The sequence below is a fragment of the Artibeus jamaicensis genome, unplaced genomic scaffold (assembly GCF_021234435.1).
Source record: "Artibeus jamaicensis isolate MK-2021 breed Jamaican fruit bat unplaced genomic scaffold, CSHL_Jam_final contig_548, whole genome shotgun sequence".
NCBI lineage: Eukaryota > Metazoa > Chordata > Mammalia > Chiroptera > Phyllostomidae > Artibeus > Artibeus jamaicensis.
Window position 1 is genome coordinate 20,962,510 of NW_026521883.1, and position 21,604 is coordinate 20,984,113.

At 40.1% G+C, this 21,604-nt stretch overlaps 2 protein-coding genes across 4 annotated transcripts in view; both read right to left on the bottom strand.

Moving 5' to 3' along the window:
* The window catches only part of USP8 (ubiquitin specific peptidase 8), a 53,580-nt gene extending 39,071 nt beyond the window's left edge, over window positions 1-14,509 (bottom strand). For all 3 annotated transcript variants that reach the window (XM_037156438.2, XM_053670059.1, XM_053670058.1), the window contains exons 1-2: window positions 14,381-14,509; window positions 289-457 (exon numbers count right to left, since the gene is read on the bottom strand). In XM_037156438.2, the coding sequence (XP_037012333.2) occupies window positions 289-392 (104 nt within the window). In that variant the 5' untranslated portion in view covers window positions 393-457; window positions 14,381-14,509. The remainder of the gene's footprint in view (window positions 1-288; window positions 458-14,380) is intronic.
* Window positions 14,510-18,168: 3,659 nt separating this feature from the next.
* The window catches only part of LOC128628133 (translation initiation factor IF-2-like), a 31,735-nt gene continuing 28,299 nt past the window's right edge, over window positions 18,169-21,604 (bottom strand). The window contains exons 5-6 of the transcript XR_008392460.1: window positions 21,133-21,260; window positions 18,169-19,798 (exon numbers count right to left, since the gene is read on the bottom strand). The gene's annotated coding sequence lies outside the window, so the exon portion shown is untranslated. The remainder of the gene's footprint in view (window positions 19,799-21,132; window positions 21,261-21,604) is intronic.

A 21,604-nucleotide genomic window follows, 5' to 3' on the forward strand; every position in this document is an offset into this window, starting at 1 on the left:
ATTTTATACTGTTTCATAAAAAGATATTAACTGTGGCTGAATGATCTTTGCAGAAACCTAACAGACTTTACCTCTTAAAAACTTATGATGTATATATTGTCCAGAAAACAAATATGCATATTAGAAAAATATATATGTACTCTGCCAAGATAAAGTTACAAACTTATCTAAGAAGGTCTTTACTTATGAGATAAACTTTACATTTACTACTCACCTAACTGATTTAAGAACATGGAAATGAACTAAAAATTATTATATGACTCAGTTAAACTAGCAATGAACACATACTTCTTAGTGCTTATTTTTTCTGGTTTAACTTCTGTCTTCTTATTGAGGTCTTTTAGTGAAGTACTGAGGTAGAGTTCTTTAGGAACCGAAGCCACGGCAGGCATGATGAATAACCTCTACTCTTCCACTTTCACAATGGATGGTGTACTTCATTAGAAGTACTTCTTTTCTGAAACAAAATGAACAGACATAATTCCACTAGTTTTTCTCATTAACAGTAAAATAACCAAGCAGATAAAAACTAAAACTGCTAACTGTTTCCTTTGCTAAAAGAGTTAAATTATCTTGAATATATCTATTCTGGGAGTTTAAGATATACAGGGTTATCAATAAACAATTTCATTTTTCCCCAAATTTTCATTAACTAAATGAATCATTTTACCTTAAGTATCAGGGATTGTTTCTGTCAAAGGAACTAATAATAATCAATAATAATAAGAGCTTTTATGTTTTTTCTTTTGTTAAACTGACATTAATGTATATAGATCACAATTAGAAGGAAGTTTCATTCAGAAATATTTCTCTTTCTCATTCATATCAATTTATAAAAGGAAACAAGCAATGGGGGGGTGGTAATAGGTTGGCGGGGCCACTCTGTATGTAGCCAAGGACATCTGAACATGTTTCTGGCAGAATACAATGAAGTACTCTGGTTTACCCTGTAAAGGTCATTGACGTTGCATGACATTTTTCATTTCCTCATCTGCTTTGGTGAATTCTGACTAGGGGGCTGGAGGAGGTAGTAAACAACATGAAAACAAGGGGACAGCTGTATACTCATTACGTTGTGTGTGTGTGTAATGTGCAGAGATCATGCTCAGACGGGGCAGAGCAAGGGAGTGCACTGAATGGGGGGTCTCGGTATAAGATCATAACTGTCACCACATGAAAACTTCAGGGATCCAATTAAATATATATGAGGTCTTTAGTTGTGAAGAACTAATTACAGTTTGAATAAATATCCACTTTAATATGTTTAAAGATTATGACTTTTTTCTGTCACTGATTTCCACTGTCTCAATGCCTTTGATGCTATCGGTTCACCTATTATGAGATAAGCAGATTATCAATGAACATCTAATTCTAAAAGCTGAGTAATATGTAACTTTAGGGGGGAAAGGTTTCTGTTCACTTATGTGAAACTTCAAAAGCATCCCAATCTGCTTGATTCTAGTCATATTTTATAACAGTAAAACTTTCTGATTTCTTGAGACTCACCCTTTCCAACCCTGTGCCTTTAATCCACTGACTTTTAGTCAGCAAACCTAGCTATTTTTCTCTGCAAGTCATGTTTTTATAATTCTCATTTCTTCCCAATTGTTCACTCCATTTATCTATAAACACACATTTAACCAAATACTTTAATGAGTAGCATCAGATCTATGCATTTAAAAATAATGAGCTCTTGGACTTCCGCCAAGATGGAGGCATAGGTGGAGACACCGTACTTTCTCACACAACCAAGTTTAGAGACAACAAAATACTAGCAACAGAAAACACAGCCAGAACACAGAAAATTGAACTTTTTGGAAGTCTGATAACAATGAATTCTTCAGCCTGACTGGTAAGAGGGGCGAAACCAGCAGCCGACGGAGCAGGGTTACACAGGAAAACTCGGTCAGACGGACTCAGGCACGAGGACCTCAGGCGTGGGGTTGCAAAGGGCCGACCCAGTGAGCAACCGGCAGATCCGGCGAGGGTGAAGCGTGGAGGGTTGACTATGCTGGTGCATTCCTGCACAGATAGACCAGTGAGGGAGCTGGCAGTGAGATGGGACCGAGTGGGTCCCTGCGATGGGAGGCAGCAGAGACGGCCGCCATTTCTCAGCTCTGACCCCACCCCCACATACAGCGTCACAACCCAGCGACCTGAGCGACCCTGCCCTGGTGAACACCATAGGCTTCACTCCTCACCCAGTGGCGGGAAGCAGGAGAGGGGGTCGCCATTTCCCCACTCTGACCCCACCACCACATACAGCATCACAACCCAGCGACCCCACCCTGGAGGCCCCGCCCCACCCCTAGGGCTCCACTCCTCATACTCAATGGGCGCGAACAGACCAAAAATGGCTCCAGAAGATCTCAAAGCCCCAGAGCCCATAAATCTAAGTGACAAAGAAATAGCAAAACTTTCAGATGCACAGTTCAAAACACTGGTGATCAGGATGCTCACAGAACTGGTTGATTTTAGTCACAAATTAGAGAAACATATGAAGGCTAAACTAATTGAAATGAAGGGAAATGCACAGGAAACCAATAGTGATGGAAAGGAAACTGGGACTCAAATCAATGGAGTGGACCAGAAGGAGGATAAAAATGACCAACCAGAAAAGAATGAAGAAACAAGAATTCAAAAAAATGAGGAGAAACTTAGGAACCTCCAGGACATCTTTAAACGCTCCAACATCCGAATTATAGGGGTACCAGAGGGGGAAAGGAACAGCCACCAGTGGAAAACTTATTTGAACAAATAATAAAGGAGAACTTCCCCAATCTGGCAAAGGCAATAGACTTCCAGGAAATCCAGGAAGCTCAGAGAGTCCCAAAGAAGTTGGACCCAAGTAGAAACACACCAAAGCACATCATAATTACATTAGCCAAGATTAAAATGAAAGAGAGAATCCTAGAAGCAGCAAGAGCTAAGGGGACAGTCATCTACAAAGGAGTTCCCATCAGACTCTCAGCTGATTTCTCAAAAGAGACCTTACAGGCAAGAAGGGGCTAGAAAGAGGTATTCCAAATCATGAAATCCAAAGACCTACAACCAAGATTGCTCTATCCAGCAAAACTTTCATTTAGAATGGAAGGGCAGATAAAGTGCTTCTCAGATAAGATCAAATTCAAGGAGTTCATCACCACCAAGCCCTTATTATATGAAATGTTAAAGGGACTTACCTAAGAAAAAGAAGATAAAAAATATTAACAGTGAAAGGACAGCAAACGCAGAGTTATTAACAACCACATTTAAAATAAAAGCAAGCTAAAAGGACAGCTAGATCAGGAGCGGAACCATAGAAATGAAGATCTCATGGAGGGTTAGCAACAGGGGAGTGGGAGGAGAAGGGGGAAGAAGGTACAGAAAATAAGTAGCATAGATGGTAGGTAGAAAATAGATGGGGGGAGGGCAAGAATAGTATGGGAAATATAGAATCCAAAGAACTTGAGACACATGGTCATAAACTAAAGGGGGGGAATGGTAGGGGTGGGGGGTGCAGGGTGGAGGGGAATGAAGGGGGAGAATAGAACAACTGTAATGGCATAATCAATAAAATTAAAAAATAAATAAAATAAAAATTAAAACAAAACAAAAATAATGAGCTCATATGTAAACATTTTCTACACTTTCCCTCCATTTTGTGTTCTGTGTCTAAAGCAATAATGACAGGGGAAAAAGCCTTTGGCCTACAACATCACTGACAAGGGATTAATTAACATTAAACATGTCCTTCTCTGTTAGGTATCTAATTTATCAACAACTCATCACCAAAACAGCTAAGAGCATCTCTTAAAGAAAGAGTATGATAGGGATCGCTTGGATTTCCTCATACTCCCATACTTTTAGAGACAACAGCATCATTTGAGTATCTTACCTTGCAAAAAAAATCCAGTATGTTACATGTTACAGACAGAAAGATAACACATGCTCCCTCACCTCCTAGGATAAAGAGTTCAGCCAAAGAATATACGTAACCTACCCGCTCACACCCACCCCCTCCTCACCTCCTGCCCATCCTCCCAATGCTGGATGAAAAAGGAATGCAGACTACATGACACCATGTGTATGAAGTTCAAAAACAAACTACACTGAATAATATATTGCTTAAAAGTACAAATGAGGTAAACCTAAAAAGAAAAACAAAAAATAATAAACATAAAATTCTGGGGAGGCAGAGGATGTCATCAGAGGCCTACACAAGAAGCATCAGCAGTATCAGGAAGGGTCTGTTTCCCAAGCTGGGTAGTACGCTGACAGGTGATCACGGGTGGTCATTTTATTATCGTGCCTTATAGTGTATAAGTAAGTTTATAATGTCCTTAACATATATTTCATTAAAAAATTTTAAAGAAAGCCGTAAGTATAATAATACAAATATAAAAAGAAATATGCAATTGTATATAAATATGAAAATACCCACAGAAATGTAAAAGTTACAGGTGAAAGAAGCAAATACAAAATATGATTTTTTTAAAAAAATATTTTATTTATTTATCTTTAGAGGGGAAGGGAAGGAGAGAGGGAGAGAAACATCAATGTATGGTTGCCTTTCATGCGTCCCCTGCTGGGAACTGGCCTGCAGGGAACTGGTCTGCAACCCAGGCATGTGCCCTGACTGGGAATCCAACCTCGATTGTATGGTTTGCAGGCCTGTGCTCAATCCACTGAGCTACACCAGCCAGGGCATATTTAAAAAATATGATTTTTAAATAATTATTTTTAATGATTTATTGAAAGAGTCTCATACACACACACGTATCTTTGTGGAATACAGTTTCCATACAAGAGTGGTGTGAGTGGAAGCAAGAGCACAAGCATTAAATAAAGAAATGGAAGTAGACTGCAGATAACTTTAAAAAATGGCAAAACAGGAGAGAATGATGGGATGGAACAGAATGGTATTCCACAAACATGATTTCTTCTGAAACATAAGCAGCAGCAGTTGAGGAATAATACCTTTGACTAGGCGAAGGTAAGGTCAAGAAAGTAACTTTTGGGGAAGGTGCTTAAGGAACCTGAGCCCTTAGCGATACCACAGCAGACAAAACCGTGGCAGGAGGCAGGGGACCCTGGAGCTTGGACTAGTAATGAGGGCCAGAAGACAGTAAGAAGGTAACAGTAAGAGTTACCCTTGACTTTTCTACTTCCAACGGCTCAACTACGATCTTAAGCTTACTCAACCACAGTAAGCCAACATCTGCAAAGACCAGCTTGTCAAATGTAATTCTCAAAAAGCCCAATGTTTTTACTGGTGACACTACTAAGTATACTAAGATAAGGACTAAAGCCAAAGTTAAGCAGAGTATCCAAGTACCAGCCTGATAGCATCTTTTTTTCCAATTCTATTCTACATCTGGGTCATAAGTACTCCTGACTCAACCACAGAAATGTATGTTCACAAAGTCAGGTATAGTCTTTTGCTGATTCAGAACCATTTGGCTGTGAAAAGAAAGCTACTAATCTGAACCTTCTAAAGTGAAGGTCTAGAATATGTTTAGTTGAATCTGTTTCTCATGATTACCTTTAAAGCTTGGATCATTAAAAGACAAAGGATATAAACACTATAAATGCTACCTAAACTTAATATCATAAATCATTAGCTATTTTAAAGTTAAATTCAATCATTCATGGATATTCTGCTGCATGGAAGACACGGTTTCTAGGAACTCAAAGATCAGATGTGATCTGCTTCCTCACAAAGTTAGTTAGTTTGTTTGTTTGTTTGTTTAGGGGTATTTTATTAAAAGACTTTATATATTTATTTTTAGAGAGAGGGGAAGGAAAGGAGAAAGGGGGAGAGAAACATCGATGAGAGAGAGAAACATAAATCAGTTGCCTCTCGTGTGCACCCCAAGCAGGAACGGAACCTACAACCAGGCATGTGTCCTGGCTGGGGATCAAACCAGGGACGTTTTGCTTTACGGAACCATGCCCAGCCAACTGAGCCACACCAGTCAGGCTTCCTCACAAAGCTAATGTAAAAGAGAAAATTGTATGCAGTAATAGTACAAAATAGTATGATACCAAATGCTAAAGAGTTACAAGTAATGTACAATAAGAAAAATTAAGAGGGAAAGTTAAGCATGAGTAGAGGGATCTTGGGAGGCATCATGGGAGGAAAAAGCATTTATGTGTCTTGGTGGGAAAAAAATCAAGAACACAGTATGGAGAATGAACAAGGATCTACTAAACACTAAAGCCCAAAAATATGCTCTAGGAACAGATAACGAAAAGCCTTGAATGTCACAATAAAGCATTTATTTTATTTTCTAAAAGTAACAGAGAACCAAATCAGGGTTCTAAGAAAGGAATTATGGGATCCAAACTGACAACAGTACACAGGCTTTTAAAGACTGAAGAAAAGGAAGACACTAGTTATCTATCAGAATGATCCTAAGGAAAGATGATGAGGGTCAGAACTAGGGCAACAGAGATGGAATAAAGGAGGCAGACACAACAGACACTGCAAAGGTAGAATGACGAGACTTGGCAAATGATTAGACACACAGAGGGAAAGTACACGGATAAGATTATGATGACATCAAAGTTTCCACTGAGGGTTTCTAGGAGAAAGATTGCGCTTTTTCAAAAGTTACCTTTTCTGTACTCATTCAATTCTTGAGAATAAATGAAATAAGTATGTTTCCCTGATGATGCCATCAAAGGACCACAGTTGTTTCCATTTTTATTCACAAAATTGTTATACTGTCAAATAAGATGCCAAATATTAAAAATACAGCACTGTCTTTTTAAAAAGGATTTATTTATTTTCAGAGAGAGGGGCTAGGTGGAAAAGAAGAAGGAACTAGAAAACAAACAAACTCACAGACTCAGACAATAAACAGTATGGTGATTACCAGACGGAAAGCGAGACAGGCGGAGGGGAAGTAGAAGAGGGTAAAAGGGGGATAAATGGTGATGAAAGGAGACTTGACTTTGGGTGGTGAATTGTTTTAAAGCAATTCCAAAGTATTATTATTAAGAAGGCTCAAACCTTTCAAGAAATAATTGTTGCTTAAAGTTCTGGTATTTTCGGAGCATCTACTATGTGCCCAGTAGTGTGCTAAATGCCTGAGAGCAGCGTTTTTGAAAAAATCCCTTTAGAGCCTGGGCTGGGTGGCCCATGGGTTGGCACATCAGCTGTAGACCAAAAGGCTGAGGTTCCATTCCCCATTGGGGTGTGTATGGAAGACAACCTATAGATTTTCCTCTTTAACACAGATGTTTCTTTCTCTCAAACCAATAAACATATCCTTGAATGAGGATTTACTTTAAAAAAAATTAAAATCCATTTAGAAGGTCACAATCAACTGTTAAAAATATGAAAGTGAAGGGAAAATATGAGAGCATGTTATACACAGTGAAGTATTATTCATGAAACTTTAGTTTTGGTTATGTGCATGTATGTATATTTATAGAGAACACTGGGTTGAAATGTAAAATGTATTTCTCACTACAACAGGTTAGAATGGAAAAAGTGTAAAAGTCCTGCAGCGCAATGATACTCTAAGTGTGGTCCATAGGCTAGTGCAGGTTGGGAAATTTTTTGTTACCAGACTGTGATAAAATACAAAGTGTATGACAGAACGTTAAACATACCGAACTTTTCATATGAAGAAATGATTATATTTTAGCTGCAAGCCTGTAACAGAAACTGGCTACTTGGAGTAATGTTGCTCTATGGAATAAAGAGGGTATCATGGGGCTTCTGATCACAAATATCTTAGTTTAGTTACCAAAACCAAGCCACTACTCACTGTGTAAAAGGCAACATATATTAGTATGTGACTCCAGTACCTAGAAAGTCAGAAGGAGGGGAAATTCTATGTAGCCTGTGTGGGGTAAGGGGGAGGCTTCTTCCAACCCAGAGTGCACTCTCCTCTTTTGTGCTGGTCTCTCATCTTTCAAGGCCTAATTTAAATTTCACCTCTTCCATCCTTGATTGTCCCAGTTTTTGGAGTTCCTTTCTTGGTCTAAATGCTATAGTTCTTGATATCTATATCATTTCTTGAGTACAGCATATGGACCGAATGACAATTATGAGTATGCTTTAAGGCCCTCATGCCTCATAAGCACACAGTGCTCATGATGACGTGATGAGATAAAGTCAGAAACTGGCCCCAAGGAGAAGACATAGCTAGGAACTGCATGAGAAATGAGGGCATTCTACAAGAGGAAACCAACAAAAACAAAGACCCAAAAATGAGAAATTAGTATGGGAGGGCAACAAGAAAAATAAAAAATACTACAAGGATTATTGGGAAATAATCGACTTGATTAAGGGATCATACCTTCTCTGACATGCACCATCTGTAGCACCTATCCAGTAGTTCTTACAGTCAACACTTAACTGATGGCCAACAATAAATTACATTAGGTAAGGAGATGTAATCATGTTACGGAGGACTTCTGAAGCCATGCAGAATTGTTTATATTTAATTCAGCAGGCAATGAAAAGCCAGTTCTTGAAGAGAAAAAATGGTATCTCAGAGCAGATCAAAGTGAGGATGTGCAAGATGGAACCGAAGGAAACAAGAACAAGGGAATACGTAATACTTTGGTAAAGAATAACTAGCATGCCACTGTCAAAAAGAACACAAAAAGGCAGAAGCATGCTGATAACACAATGACTGAAACAGGATAGTTTTCTTCTGTGTACACACACACACTTTCTACCCTGAGAAACGTGAAGAATGATAGTGCTGTTAACAAAAAGTGAGATTTAAAAAACTCAATTTACAGCAACATTTGGATTGGATAAAACTTTGCTGTTGGGAGATTATGCTATGCAATGTTGGATGTTTAGCAATATTCCTGGCCTTTACTCAGTAAATGCCAGCAGTGTCAACCAAAAAATGTCTCCTGACATTGCCAAATGTCCCCTGGAGGGGCAAAATTATGCCTAAATAAAACCCACCAATTTATAAGAAATTTTGAACGAGTTGAGTATATGCAAAAGGTACAAAGATTTACAAAAAGGTGGAAATGTAAATATAAAATTCCAGCTGACTTGCGCCAAGATGGAGGCATAGGTGGATGTGCCGTGCCTTCTCACACAACCAAGTTTAGAGACAACTAAATATTAGCTACAGAAAACACAGCCAGAACACAGAAAATTGAACTTTTCGGAAGTCCGTTAACAACAAATTCTTCAGCCTGACCGGTAAGGGGTGAAACCAGCGGCTGGTGAAGCGGGGTTGCACAGGAAAACTCGGTTAGACGGACTCAGGCGCGCGAAATCCAGACTCGCGGAATCCAGGCTCAGGGTTGGACCTAGTGAGTGACCGAGCGAGCGACCAGGCGAGCAACCGCGGGGGCGACAGCGGTGCTGCGTGTTGACTATGGTCGCGCATTTGCGCACAGGCGGACAGGCGAGGGAGTGGGCGGTTGGACCAGGGCCTGGCGGGTCCCCACGGCAAGCGGCAGTGAAGGGCGCCGCCATTTCCCTGCTCTGACCCCACCTCCACATACAGAGTCATAACCCAGTGACTCTGAGTGGCCTGGCCCAGGTGAACCACCTAAGGCGCTGCTCCTCACCCAGCTGTGAGAAACAGCAGAGGGGTCGCCATTTCCCCGCTCTGACCACGCCCCCACATACAGCGTCACAACCCAGCGACCTGGGAGTCCAAGGCGCCGCTTCTCACACTTAAAGGGCACGAACAGACCAAAAATGTTGCAAGAAGATCTCAAAGCCCCAGAGCCCATAGATCTAAGCGATAAAGAAATAGCAAAACTCTCAGATGCACAGTTTAAAACACTGGTCATCAGGATCCTCACAGAACTGGTTGATTATAGCCACAAATTAGACAAATATATGAAGGCAAAACTAATTGAAATGAATGGAATTGCACAGGACACCAATAGCAATGAAAAGGAAACTGGGACTCAAATCAATGGAGTGGACCAGAAGAAAGCAAATAATGGCCAAACAGAAAAGAGTCAAGAAGCAAGAATTCAAAGAAATGAGGAGAGTCTTAGGAACCTCCAGGACATCTTTAAACGCTCCAACATCCGAATTATAGGGGTACCAGAAGGGGAAAAGGCACAGCCACTAGTGGAAAACTTATTTGAACAAATAATAAAGGAGAATTTCCCCAATCTGGCAAAGAAAATAGACTTCCAGGAAATCCAGGAAGCTCAGAGAGTCCCTAAGAAGTTGGACCCAAGAAGGAACACACCAAAGCACATCATAATTACATTAGCCAAAATTAAAGTGAAGGAGAGAATCCTAGAGGCAGCAAGAGCCAAGGGGACGTCACCTACAAAGGAGTCCCCATCAGACTGTCAGCGGATTTCTCAAAAGAGACCTTACAGGCAAGAAGGGGCTGGAAAGAGGTATTCCAAGTCATGAAATCCAAAGACCTACAACCAAGATTGCTCTATCCAGCAAAACTTTCATTTAGAATGGAAGGGCAGACAAGGTGCTTCTCAGATAAGATCAAATTCAAGGAGTTCATCATCACCAAGCCCTTATTATATGAAATGTTAAAGGGACTTATCTAAGAAAAAGAAGTTAAAGAAACATGAACAGTGAAAGGGCAACAAACTCACAGTTATTAACAACCACACCTAAAACGAAAGCAAACTAAAAGGACAGCTAGATCAGGAGTGGAAACATAGAAATGAAGATCTCAAGGAGGGTTAGCAACAGGGGAGTGGGAGGAGGAGAAGGGGGAGAAGGTACAAAAAATAAGTAGCATAGACAGTAGATAGAAAATAGAAGGGGGGCAAGAATAGCATGGGAAATATAGAATGTAAAGGACTTGAGACACATGGTCATAAACTAAAGGGGGGGTAAGGGTGGGGATGGGGGGCAGGGTGGAGGGGGATGAAAGGGGGGAATAGAACAACTGTAACAGCATAATCAATTAAAAAATTTAAAAAAAGAAAAAAAATAAATAAATAAGAATAACAAAGAAAAAAATTCCAGATAAACTCTACACAGAGACAAGACAGATATAAAATCAACTATTAAGACATCAATGTGTAATTTTTGAAAAAGATTTCATTTATTTATTTTTAGAGAGGGGGAAGGGAGGGACAAAGAGAGGGAGAGAAACATCAGTGTGTGGTTGCCTCTCATGCACTCCCCACTGGGGACCTGGCCCACAATCCAGGCACGTGCCCTGACTACTGAAAACCCAACCTGCGACCCTTTCCTTCACAGTCAGCACTCAACCCACTGAAAGATACCAGGGATCAATGTTAATTTTGATAATCCCTATTGTTTTGGGAGACAATAAAGTCTTGACACTGATGTGATATTATCTACAATATGAATGTTATCTACAATATGACACTGATGTGATAATGTTATCTACAAAATGATTTAAAAGAAGCCTATTTTCTTCACTTTCATATATTTTACTAAACTTTTGATAAGTTTTTAAAACACAGACATCATTTATACTAGTAACTGAAATCTAGAACTAGAATCACCAAGGAATGAGATTTTGTTTCTTTGCAGCTAAGATACTTAAAGGGCTCAGAAACTGGGAGGAGAAGAGGGCTCCGGAAGAAGGAAAGAAACTAGAAGGAAAACCACAGAAGTGCAATATCATTAAAACCAAATAAAGCAAGAATTTCAAAGAACATTTATGAAGCACTTACAATGCTTAAATGGAAAAAAAAGTAAAAGAACTAGCACTTGTTCTGAAGAGTGACTATATAAACTGGCTTCAATGGGATACCTACACCTACTCAAGGTACAGTGATGGGAGCTACAGGAGATGCAAAGAATATACCTCCTTAAAAAGTTTCTACCTCTTAAGATGAATGATAAGTACACATTGATAACGCAAAACTAGATACCATAATATAGGGACTAACAAACCGTGACAAAATCTGTTGGTTTTATTAAAGGACCATTGCTAGAAAAAACAGAAGGGTAACTGTTTTCTAGAACAGATGTCTAGCTACATTTATAACCTTAAACTATTTCCTATATCCACTCCCTCTTTAATATCCTTAATTTAACAGATTGCAAAATAGATAAATAGAGCTTAAATCACAATTTCTGAGCACAGGACTTGCAGAGACATATTTTTGTAAAGCTCCTCAGGTAAATTCTAATGTGGAGTAAATAGAGTACCATAGACATAAAGAACAGATGTAACCATGTTACTAGAAGCTATGAAATAATACGAAGATGACCAACAGAGAATGTTGGAAGTAATGCTGTAACCAATTTCTGGATCCAGGCTTAAGAGACAGCTTTCACTTCCTGTCTCTTGAGACACTTGCTCTTGGAACTCAGCTTCCATAGTGAGAGAAGTCCCAGCCGCACAGAGTCTACATGCAGGCAGTCCGGCTGACATGTCCAGGGAACTCACAGCCAACATCAACTGCTATCCAAGCAAATGAGCCACTGTGGATGTCCAGCCTAGTTGAGCTTTCAGATGACTCTAATCCTAGTTGCTTATCTGACTACATGTGCATGAAACCCCAAATGAGAACCAACCAGCTGAGTCCAGTCAGCCGAGAGAAAGACAACTAAATAAATTGCAGTTCTAAGCCATTCTGTATTGAAATGCTTTGTTATACAGCAATAGGTAATTAGAAGGATAACCAAGATTTTAAAAATTATTTCTAGTATCAGTGGCTCATATAATGGACACTTTTTTCTTTTCATCTCCACGAAAGTATATTTTCATGTATACAAGTTCATAATAAAATATAATGCTAGAAATCTTATGGAAAAAATCTTTTGTGCTGGATTTATCTTCCAATTGTGTTATTTTACAAAAGTATCTTTGGTTCTTTCCTGTTATGTTCACCTTAATAAACAAATACCATGATCATTAATAAAGTTCAAATAAATATATAAAAAATTAAGGTTAGAAAAAGAGCTTTAAAATATTTTTCTGCCCTGGCTGGTGTAGCTCAGTGGACTGAGCGTGGGCCTGCGAACCAGACAATCGCCGTTCGATTCCCAGTCAGGGCACATGCCTGGGTTGCAGGCCGGTTCCCTGCAGGCCAGTTCCCAGCAGGAGACGCATGAAAGGCAACCATACATCGATGTTTCTCTCCCTCTCTCCTTCTCTTCCCCTCTAAAGATAAATAAATTAAAAAATCTTTAAAAAAATATTTTTCTGTCAGTTTTCCTCAGGCACTGTTTTCTGGAAGAATAGAATACATACCTAAGTGCAATCACTGCATATTTATGTCATTAATGCCAGGTTGTTGTTTACTTCTATATGGTCCTTACTAACTAATTTTAAAGATGCACGTAATGTGTCATAAGGAAAGAAATACACACTTCGAGCTAGTCACATCAATAAAGATACAGCACAACCTACATCACCTTTCACAAAAACTGGTCCACTACTGTGTAGTCATAAGAAAACTATCTAAATCCACCAGGGAAGGCATTCAACAATGAGTCTAAAACCGAATCTGGCAAAATGCAAAATCTGCTTACATAGCAAAGCCAGAGAGCAAGAAGACTAGAACAGGAACACATCCTTAACAAATACAACTTGACATTTTTAACAGCTGAAGCAGAAAACATAAAAACTGCAGATTTTCTGAATCTGAAACTGCCTGCAGATTCAGAAAGAGTAGCATCCTGTAGTGCGGCATTCCTTTCATCTGAAACTCACAACTCATAACAAATATTAAATTCCTCTGGCTCTGCAACACCTCTGCCTCCAAGTAAATCTTGTTAGTGATTAATTGACTTGCTTCAAGGTCACAAACTGAACTGGCAGCGCGAAATAAACCCAGAAGTGTAGTTTGCAGTTTTATGCATTAATGAACATCATTGAGATTCAGAGTTCTGATAATTGCCAAGGTGGAGTGGAGGTGAAATTCACTTGTCCCACAACTCGGTAAGAGAGGCCAAATTTTAGGAAAGGAAGGCTTTAATTTGGGAAAAGTCACAGTTTTAATTCTGATGAGCTTATAGGTCCTGTAAACTCATACCTGGACTTCACTAAAAGCAAATTTGGGACAAGGGAGGGGTTGGGAAACACTCTGAAGGTTTGTAGTAAGGCCTGGGACTGTATCTCGTTCACGCACGCGCGCACACACACACACACACACACACAAAACTGAGGAAATGGAAACAAGCAGTAGTAGGTCAAATTCGGGTCTGAGTGTACAAGAAGGAGAAGGAATGGTCAAGGCCACCTTGAGACAGAAAAAACAGAATCTATACGAAACTCGCTGGGTAACCCTAGGTAGGCAGCGGGAAAGACTAGAGGTTGGGCTCTTCCTCCAATGGCAGATTCTATGTTCGGGGTGGTCTCACCTGGAGACTTGCCCCCCTCCGTGGTCAAGGCTACTCTCCCGGGTGACCAGCAGCTGATGGGAGAAAAGGGGGTTCACTGCGACGTCTTTCCGAAAAACAAAGGCCAAGACCCGGACCCGCACTCACCTTGGCCCCCGGTGGGCTTCACTAATGCCTGCTTCCCCGCCAAAGGCCCATCTCCAACCAACCTCGGGAAGAAACAGCCTTTGCTCTCCCGACGGAAGCCAGCCCAGTCCATCCCCCTTTCCCAATTTGCATTGCGTTACGTTGCGCCGCGTCGCGGACCTGACGTCACGGGAGGAGGGGCTGCGCGCGCGCTGACTGCTTGTTTGTCTCTGCCCTGCCCTTTCCGACAGGGGCCGCGCTGAGCACTAGGGAGGCTAAGGAGGATATTTTGAGTGGGCGGCGCGGGCAGGCCTGGGCTGCGCTAATATGGGGCGACCTCTAAGTTGGTCCCTTCCTTAAGCCGCTGAACCCAGCTTTCCTCCCGCGTAGCTTGGTCACCCTGGTGTTTCTGGTATCCTTGGCCTTTTCGCGAAGGAAGACAGGCTGGTTTTGCGTCTGTTAGCTACGTACCTTCTTCCTCAGCTCCGAGGAGTGGGAAACAATTTGAATCCTCTCAAATTCTGGCGAAAAGTTTATCATTTTCTGAAGCCAAGCCTCTGGTTAAATAAGAACGGACATGTGGTGTTAATATATATATATATATATATATATATATATATATATATATATATATATATATATATATATATATATATACGCTTAATGCCAGTTAAAGGCCCAAACTTAACAACAAATCGAGAGGTCTGAACTTTGCTCTCGAGGTGGTCTCGGCACTCCCGTAAAGAAAGATGATTGGGTGCTCTAATTACCTGTAAACAGGAAGTTGCTTGCACGGGAGGTTGCTGTCCATGGTCTCCAAATCACCAGGGGCAGTCTAGGTGTCTCCTGGATGGGCAAGCTGGGAGGTGAGCTCTAGTAAATGCCTTAAGTGAAAGTGTGTGCCTGACAGGGGTTCAATAAAGTTGTAAAATGAAAGCACCTAGTCCAACAGTGCTTAATGTATAGTAATCTTTCAATAAATGTTAATTTCCTTTACATCACAATGAAATACTTGCAAAAATATAGTTCTTTTTACACCTAAGCTATACACTGTTTCCCAAAAGATTAAAGACTGATAGTAATATGAAATATATCGTACTGCCTGGAACTACAAACTAGAATGCCCTAGCAAATTTTTCATAACTAAGGCGAAAAATGCATCCATCTATCTTTTGAGGGTGCGTCTTAGAGAAGGCGAAAAATGCATCCATCTATCTTTTGAGGGTGCGTCTTAGAGAAGAAAGTTGGTGGGGATTTTTTTTTTTCGGCTGAGCATCTTGATGAATTTGAATATGCAAAGATAACCCCAGAGCTGAGTTTGGAGTGGGAACCAAACAAAAATGGAGGATTAGGAGTTCTTTAAACGCAGTCTCAGAGACAGGACGCAAGGAATGTGAAGTGATAAAGGGAAGAAGCCATAACAATAAATTAACCAGTGAAAAGGATCTCCTATGGTGGGGTGCCAGAAAGGTTTTAGTAAATAGTCCTCTTCAACATTTACCTAAAGTGATTTTTGTTGCTCTGAGGTAATTGTCACAATCCTTCCTCCCCAGTAAGTGAAATTCCTCCACTCTCCTAGCACATCAGTCAGGTTTGCTAAAACCCAAATCATTTGCTTGAGGGTTTTGGTTTTGTTTTTTTTTTTTAAGATGAATTAGTTCCACATGTGGGTCAACAGGTGCAGAAGAGAAACCAGGCACAACAAGACAAGATGATTCCCAAATTGAACCAAGATGGTGAAAGCAGAAAAAAAAACAAAACCATTCCTAGGGAATTCAAAGAAATCTGGGGACCGGCTTTGGATTTTTCAAATTTAGTGGGATAAGAGTTTTTAAGGAGCAGGGTTACCTGGATGAAATTAACTTACTGAATCGCACCATAAACCCTAGCTCTTTTTCAAAGTTGTGCTGTAATAGACCAGGCAGCAGTATCTATGGTACCTACAATCTAATGGTCACTAGCTGTGTGGAAGGGGCGGCCTGTATTTGATTATAGCGTTCATTCCTGTGCCATCCAATGTAATCAGTAGTCCAACACTTAACTGAACCTGGCTTATCCTCCACCCATTCAACAAGTATTTACTGAATGTGTGTGCTATGCCAGGCATTATTTTAGACTTGGAATATAAAGTCCCTCCTTAACACAGAACTGACTTACATTCTAGTGGGGGAGACATATAATAAGCAAATACATACATATAATGTTAGGTGTTGTTGAGTGCTAAGAAGAAAAATAAAATAGGACAAAGGACCAGAAAAGACAGTGATATTTTTCCTGGGATAGTCAGGGGTGAGCTCTCTGACAGAGACATTTCCACAAAGCTTTGGTAAAGGGAGGGACTAAGCTGCAGATACATGTGGGAGAAGAGCATCCAGGCAATGGGAACAGCACAGGTGAAGGCAGCAGGGCAGGAAGGGATGAGAGTGCTGGAGGAACAGCAAGGGCTCTATGATCCGCAGAAAGTGAGTGAGTGCGATCAAGATAGGAGAGGATCTCAGAGGCAGGGGGAGGGAATGGAGCACAGATTAGGCCTGTATAGGCCTGTAGGTCAGTAAAACATATTTATCCTAGAGTAATGCAAGAAGCGAGTCACACACTAATATTTTATGAAGAAAATTAGCCTTCGGGTGTATGACAAAATTTACATTATGTACACATGTTCATACCAATATTTTTAAAGCCCAAACACAAGTATTTTGTGGTTCTTTTACTAATCACATATTCTTTTTACATTCATCTGGTTTTTATTTATTAAAATTATGATTACCAGGCTGGGCCAGTTGTATGGCCCATCAGATATGTTATCTCTAAGGGATATATCACCAGACGAGGGATGGCAAGTCTTGGCTCTCATTCTGGATATCAATTTCAAATGACAGGCATTCGCCACTCTTTGCAACTCACTGAGACTCTATTAGCCACTGGATTTTTAAAGTTGGAAAAAAATCTACTACAACACCACTTAGGTCGATTCTATTTTTTAATATGAACTTATATTTCCATGTAATTGGCCTAAACTTATCTCAATAAATTTTTAGAAATGCACCTTCATTCTATGATTTCAAAACTTAGTGAATAATTATGCTCATCTTTTTCATCTCTATGATTTTACAGATGTAGGTCTTCTCTTCATTCTGCCTTTATTTTTGTATCTAAACCAAGAGTTTTAATCTGGTTATTATGTGATTCAGTGGTTCCCCAATCAGGTTACTTTGTGTTCCAGATTTTCCCTCCTTCTATTAGATTATCCTCACAGATGCTACTCAAATACAGTATTATAATACTACAAATGGTGATGCATACTTTTATATTAATGAGAAACTTTTCAGGTTATTGACCCTATCACAAAATTTTCACCTACTTGACTTGACGTCATTAAAGCATTACTTTAACTTTCTAAGAATTGTCCCTGATGCCCTGACAGGTGTGGCCCAGTTGGTTGGGCATCATCCTGTAAAGCAAAAGTTCTCTGGTTCGATTCTCAGTCAGGGCACATGCCTGGGTTGGGGGTTGGTCCCCAGTCAGGGTGTGTGTGAGAAGTTGACTGATGTTTCTCTCCCTCTCTTTTACCCTTGCTTACCCCTCTCTACAAGTAAAATCTTAAAAAATTTTTTTCTCCACAATTTCTTCACACTACCATTAACTGGCAAAAAAAGAAAATTCAATAGCTATAAGAACTGTTGAGCTATGAGAGTATTAAATTGAGATCATGGAATCAACATATGTTTAAGCCGTTTTTACATATTTACACACACAAAAGAAATGATTAAACTATAATGACATTTTAAGCAAGCATCTAATTTAGAAAAGATACTTTAAGTCAAAATTCCAAAATGTCTTTCTGCAATTTTTCCCATTTATATGACTCCTAACTATCTAAAGTAATATAATGTCACCTATGGGAGTAGGAGTGCAATTTTTGATGGGGGTGTTTATTCTTCCAAATCATAGATAAATGTATTAAATAATATATGCCAAGTGATTTTCAGATTTAGATATTATCATGCAATACGTGGCTTGAATAAACACAACAAAACAGTGCAGGCTCAAAAGAAAACTTCACAGACTTGGGGCTAGCCAAATGCGTGAATCCCCAAGCTGTCGACCCACCCATGGACACTTGTGCCTGGGTCTGGATGCACCTTGGGAAGTGTTCCAAGAAAAGAATCCTGAATCCCTGCCACCTTACATATTTATGGAGAAGTAGAGAGACAGCAGGGATCACCCTGAAGATTTAAAAATCTTTGAGCTTTTCTATTGGGATTACAACCTTATCGATTTAAAAACAAGCTTTTTGACACTAGTTGCTGATGTGGACACCAGCCTGCAGTGTCCACAGCATTATGGATGAGACAAAATAAATTCACACAGACTACCAAGTCCTGTGGAGGAAAAGGGACAGTGGGACTTCTCGCTCAAGGAGACAGCAAGCCTCGGCCACCCTTTCAAGAGGAGAGCGACCTGACCCTTACCTTGAGAGGCTTTTACTGGATTCAATTTGCATAGAAATACAGGGTGTATTCATAAAGCTCATTAATCATTATCAGGCAATAAGGATCAAACAATAGATAAGATACAAAGGACTCTGAGGGCCTACTTTGAGTCAGCGTCATATAGCTAAATGACCATAAAACTTTGGAGAACAAACTCACTTCCTGCTTGGACCCTTATCATTTAATTGAGAGCATTCTAAATACGGCAGGTTTCACAGGATTTTACACATTCTTTCTTATGCCTGATTGCCCTAGGGAACCTGCCCTTCTCAAACACAGGGCTGCACCCACCATCGGCATTATTTTAGGCTTAAGTCAGGCCTGGGAGGTAAGGAAGCCAAGAGATTAGGAGACTTCTGGAAGACACTGAGGATTCAGGCTATGTCAAAGCCTGAATGATGACATAAGGGTCCATCAGCCCTTTTCTGTAGCCCCCAAGTCCTTCCCTGGGGGCTTCCCGTGACCGTGCCTGTCTTAGGTCATCCCTGCCTTGAGAAATCTTACTCATCATCATTGGCTAACTGATCAAGTATTGGGGGCCAAGCAGGGTGAAGTAAAAGTGGCAGAGATGGCGCCCCTGACAGAGAGATAAGCTTTGTCTCTTTAGTGGCTTATGGTCTGAAGGTTACTCACTCAGCCTTAGCCATGGGGGTTACAGCTTTTGAAACCAGGCAGGGTAGTTCCCAACAAGTCACCTGGGAGGTTTTCCTTATCAACCCTAGTTTCTGCATGAAACCTTACAACCTCCTTGTGGAGCCAGTTTGTTGTTAGGCTGAAGGAAGAGAACGAGAACACTGGGTTAGCCAGCAGACAGACTAGTGTGTCTTTCCTCAATTATGTGGAAGAACCAACTTCAAGTTTACATCCAGTAGTGAGAAGAGGGAGCCACTAATTTGTGTTTTAAGCTGTCCGTGGTGACTCTGATGATGGTGGTCATGGACTCCACCTGAAGGAAGGTGAAATGTTATTTCATCCAGTCATGAGAAAACACTTTCTTCTATCTAAATTTATTTTTAAAATAACTATTTGTGAGAAATCTTGTGGAAGATTTTTGAAATTTTAACTAGATTATGAGATTATTTATGCAGTTACTGGAGAGTTTATAATCTCATCTCAGGAATATTTTCCCATCAGCATGTCATTTTATAACCTGCCAAGTGCAGAGGTACAGCACCCAGACCATTGTCAATGGCCCTTTTTGTGGTAGAGATGTGTGAAGGTGGGGTGGTGTTCTGATTGGTATTTCTTTCATAGCCAGCTATTCTATTACAGTTTTATTCCAGAGGTGAGTATATTACACGTACAGATATGTAGAAAGAGTATGAATGTGTGTCCTCCCAGTGGGTCATATCAGTCTGTGAAGTGGGTAAGTACCTCCACGATTATGTTGCACCTCTACAGAAAAATGGGTATATTTCAGATGTAAAAGAGTGAGTATCTCTGTGACTCTCTTTGTTTAGTATGTTCACGGAAAAAAAAAATGGAATGAATGGATGAACCTTTTTATATGTCTGTGTCTAGGAGTGTGATGATTTGGGATAAAAATGCACAAATATAGATTTTTTCCACCACTTCATGATTGGATTGTATGGAAAAAAAATCAAGTGATCAGGTGATACATAATTTTCTTCTTTTTAGGATAAATGTGCATGTCATTAGCAGATTATACATACGGATGATTTTCATTATTTCAATTTACATTTCAGTATAGATAAATACAAGACTTTCATAAGACCTTGTATGTGAAAGAAATCCCACATTTATGATATAAAGGATTTAACTAAGGCCTGGCATATATTAGGTGCTCAGTAAATGTTGCGTGACTGCAAAGTTGGCTGGCATCCAGGAGAGAAATTTGAGAAGGGTGCTTTAACACCCTTCAATACACTCCATCAGCACCCTCCAGTCTTTAATGGGGCCAGTTAACATTGTTATCAATGATTTTGTAAAGTGCTATGTAAAAGCAGCTTCTAGCCTACCCCTCCAACCTGACTGGACTCCAGCACGCTTCCTCTACACAAACTGTGGAACTGCCAATGTCTCTCTCTGACTCACTGACACATGTGGCCCTTGAAATAATCTTCCTGTATTTCAAGAATTTGTTTTCTATCATTTTTTTCACCTATTTAGTAGCAAGATCAGTGGGGCAATCAGATAAAGTCATTTTTAATTCCTATGTCTCCAAATCTCTTTCTCTAACTTATCATGTATCTGAATGCCACCATTAAAAGATCTATACCTTTCCCCTGGCTGGCGTGGCTCAGTGAGTTGAGCACTAACCTGCAAACTGAACCAAAGGTCACCAGTTTGATTCCCAGTCAGGGCATATGCCTGAGTTATAGGCCAGGTCCCCAGCTGGGGGCATGCAAGAGGCAGCCGATTGATGTTTCTTTTATACACTGATGTACCTTAAAAAAACAAACAAAAACATTCATATGAATATGCTGGCATCTCTGAGAAAATCTTCTATCCTAGCATTAAAGTATTCTCCCAAATCAGTCAGCCTTCTACTAATGAGAATTAAACATAGGGTAGGTAAATTCTGATAGGTTTTGGAAAGTGAAGATTAGGAAGATGGGAATGTTGTGGGAACCAAAGTTTAATAAGTGGGCTTTGGACAGCTGAGAGCCAGCACAAAGAGGTTGGAATACATGAATTCCTCCCTACTGAACGAGAACACAGGGGTGAACAAGGGAAGCTACATGGGCTAAAGCTTTTCCACTTTTTTATTCAGTTCATTATAATGGGCAAG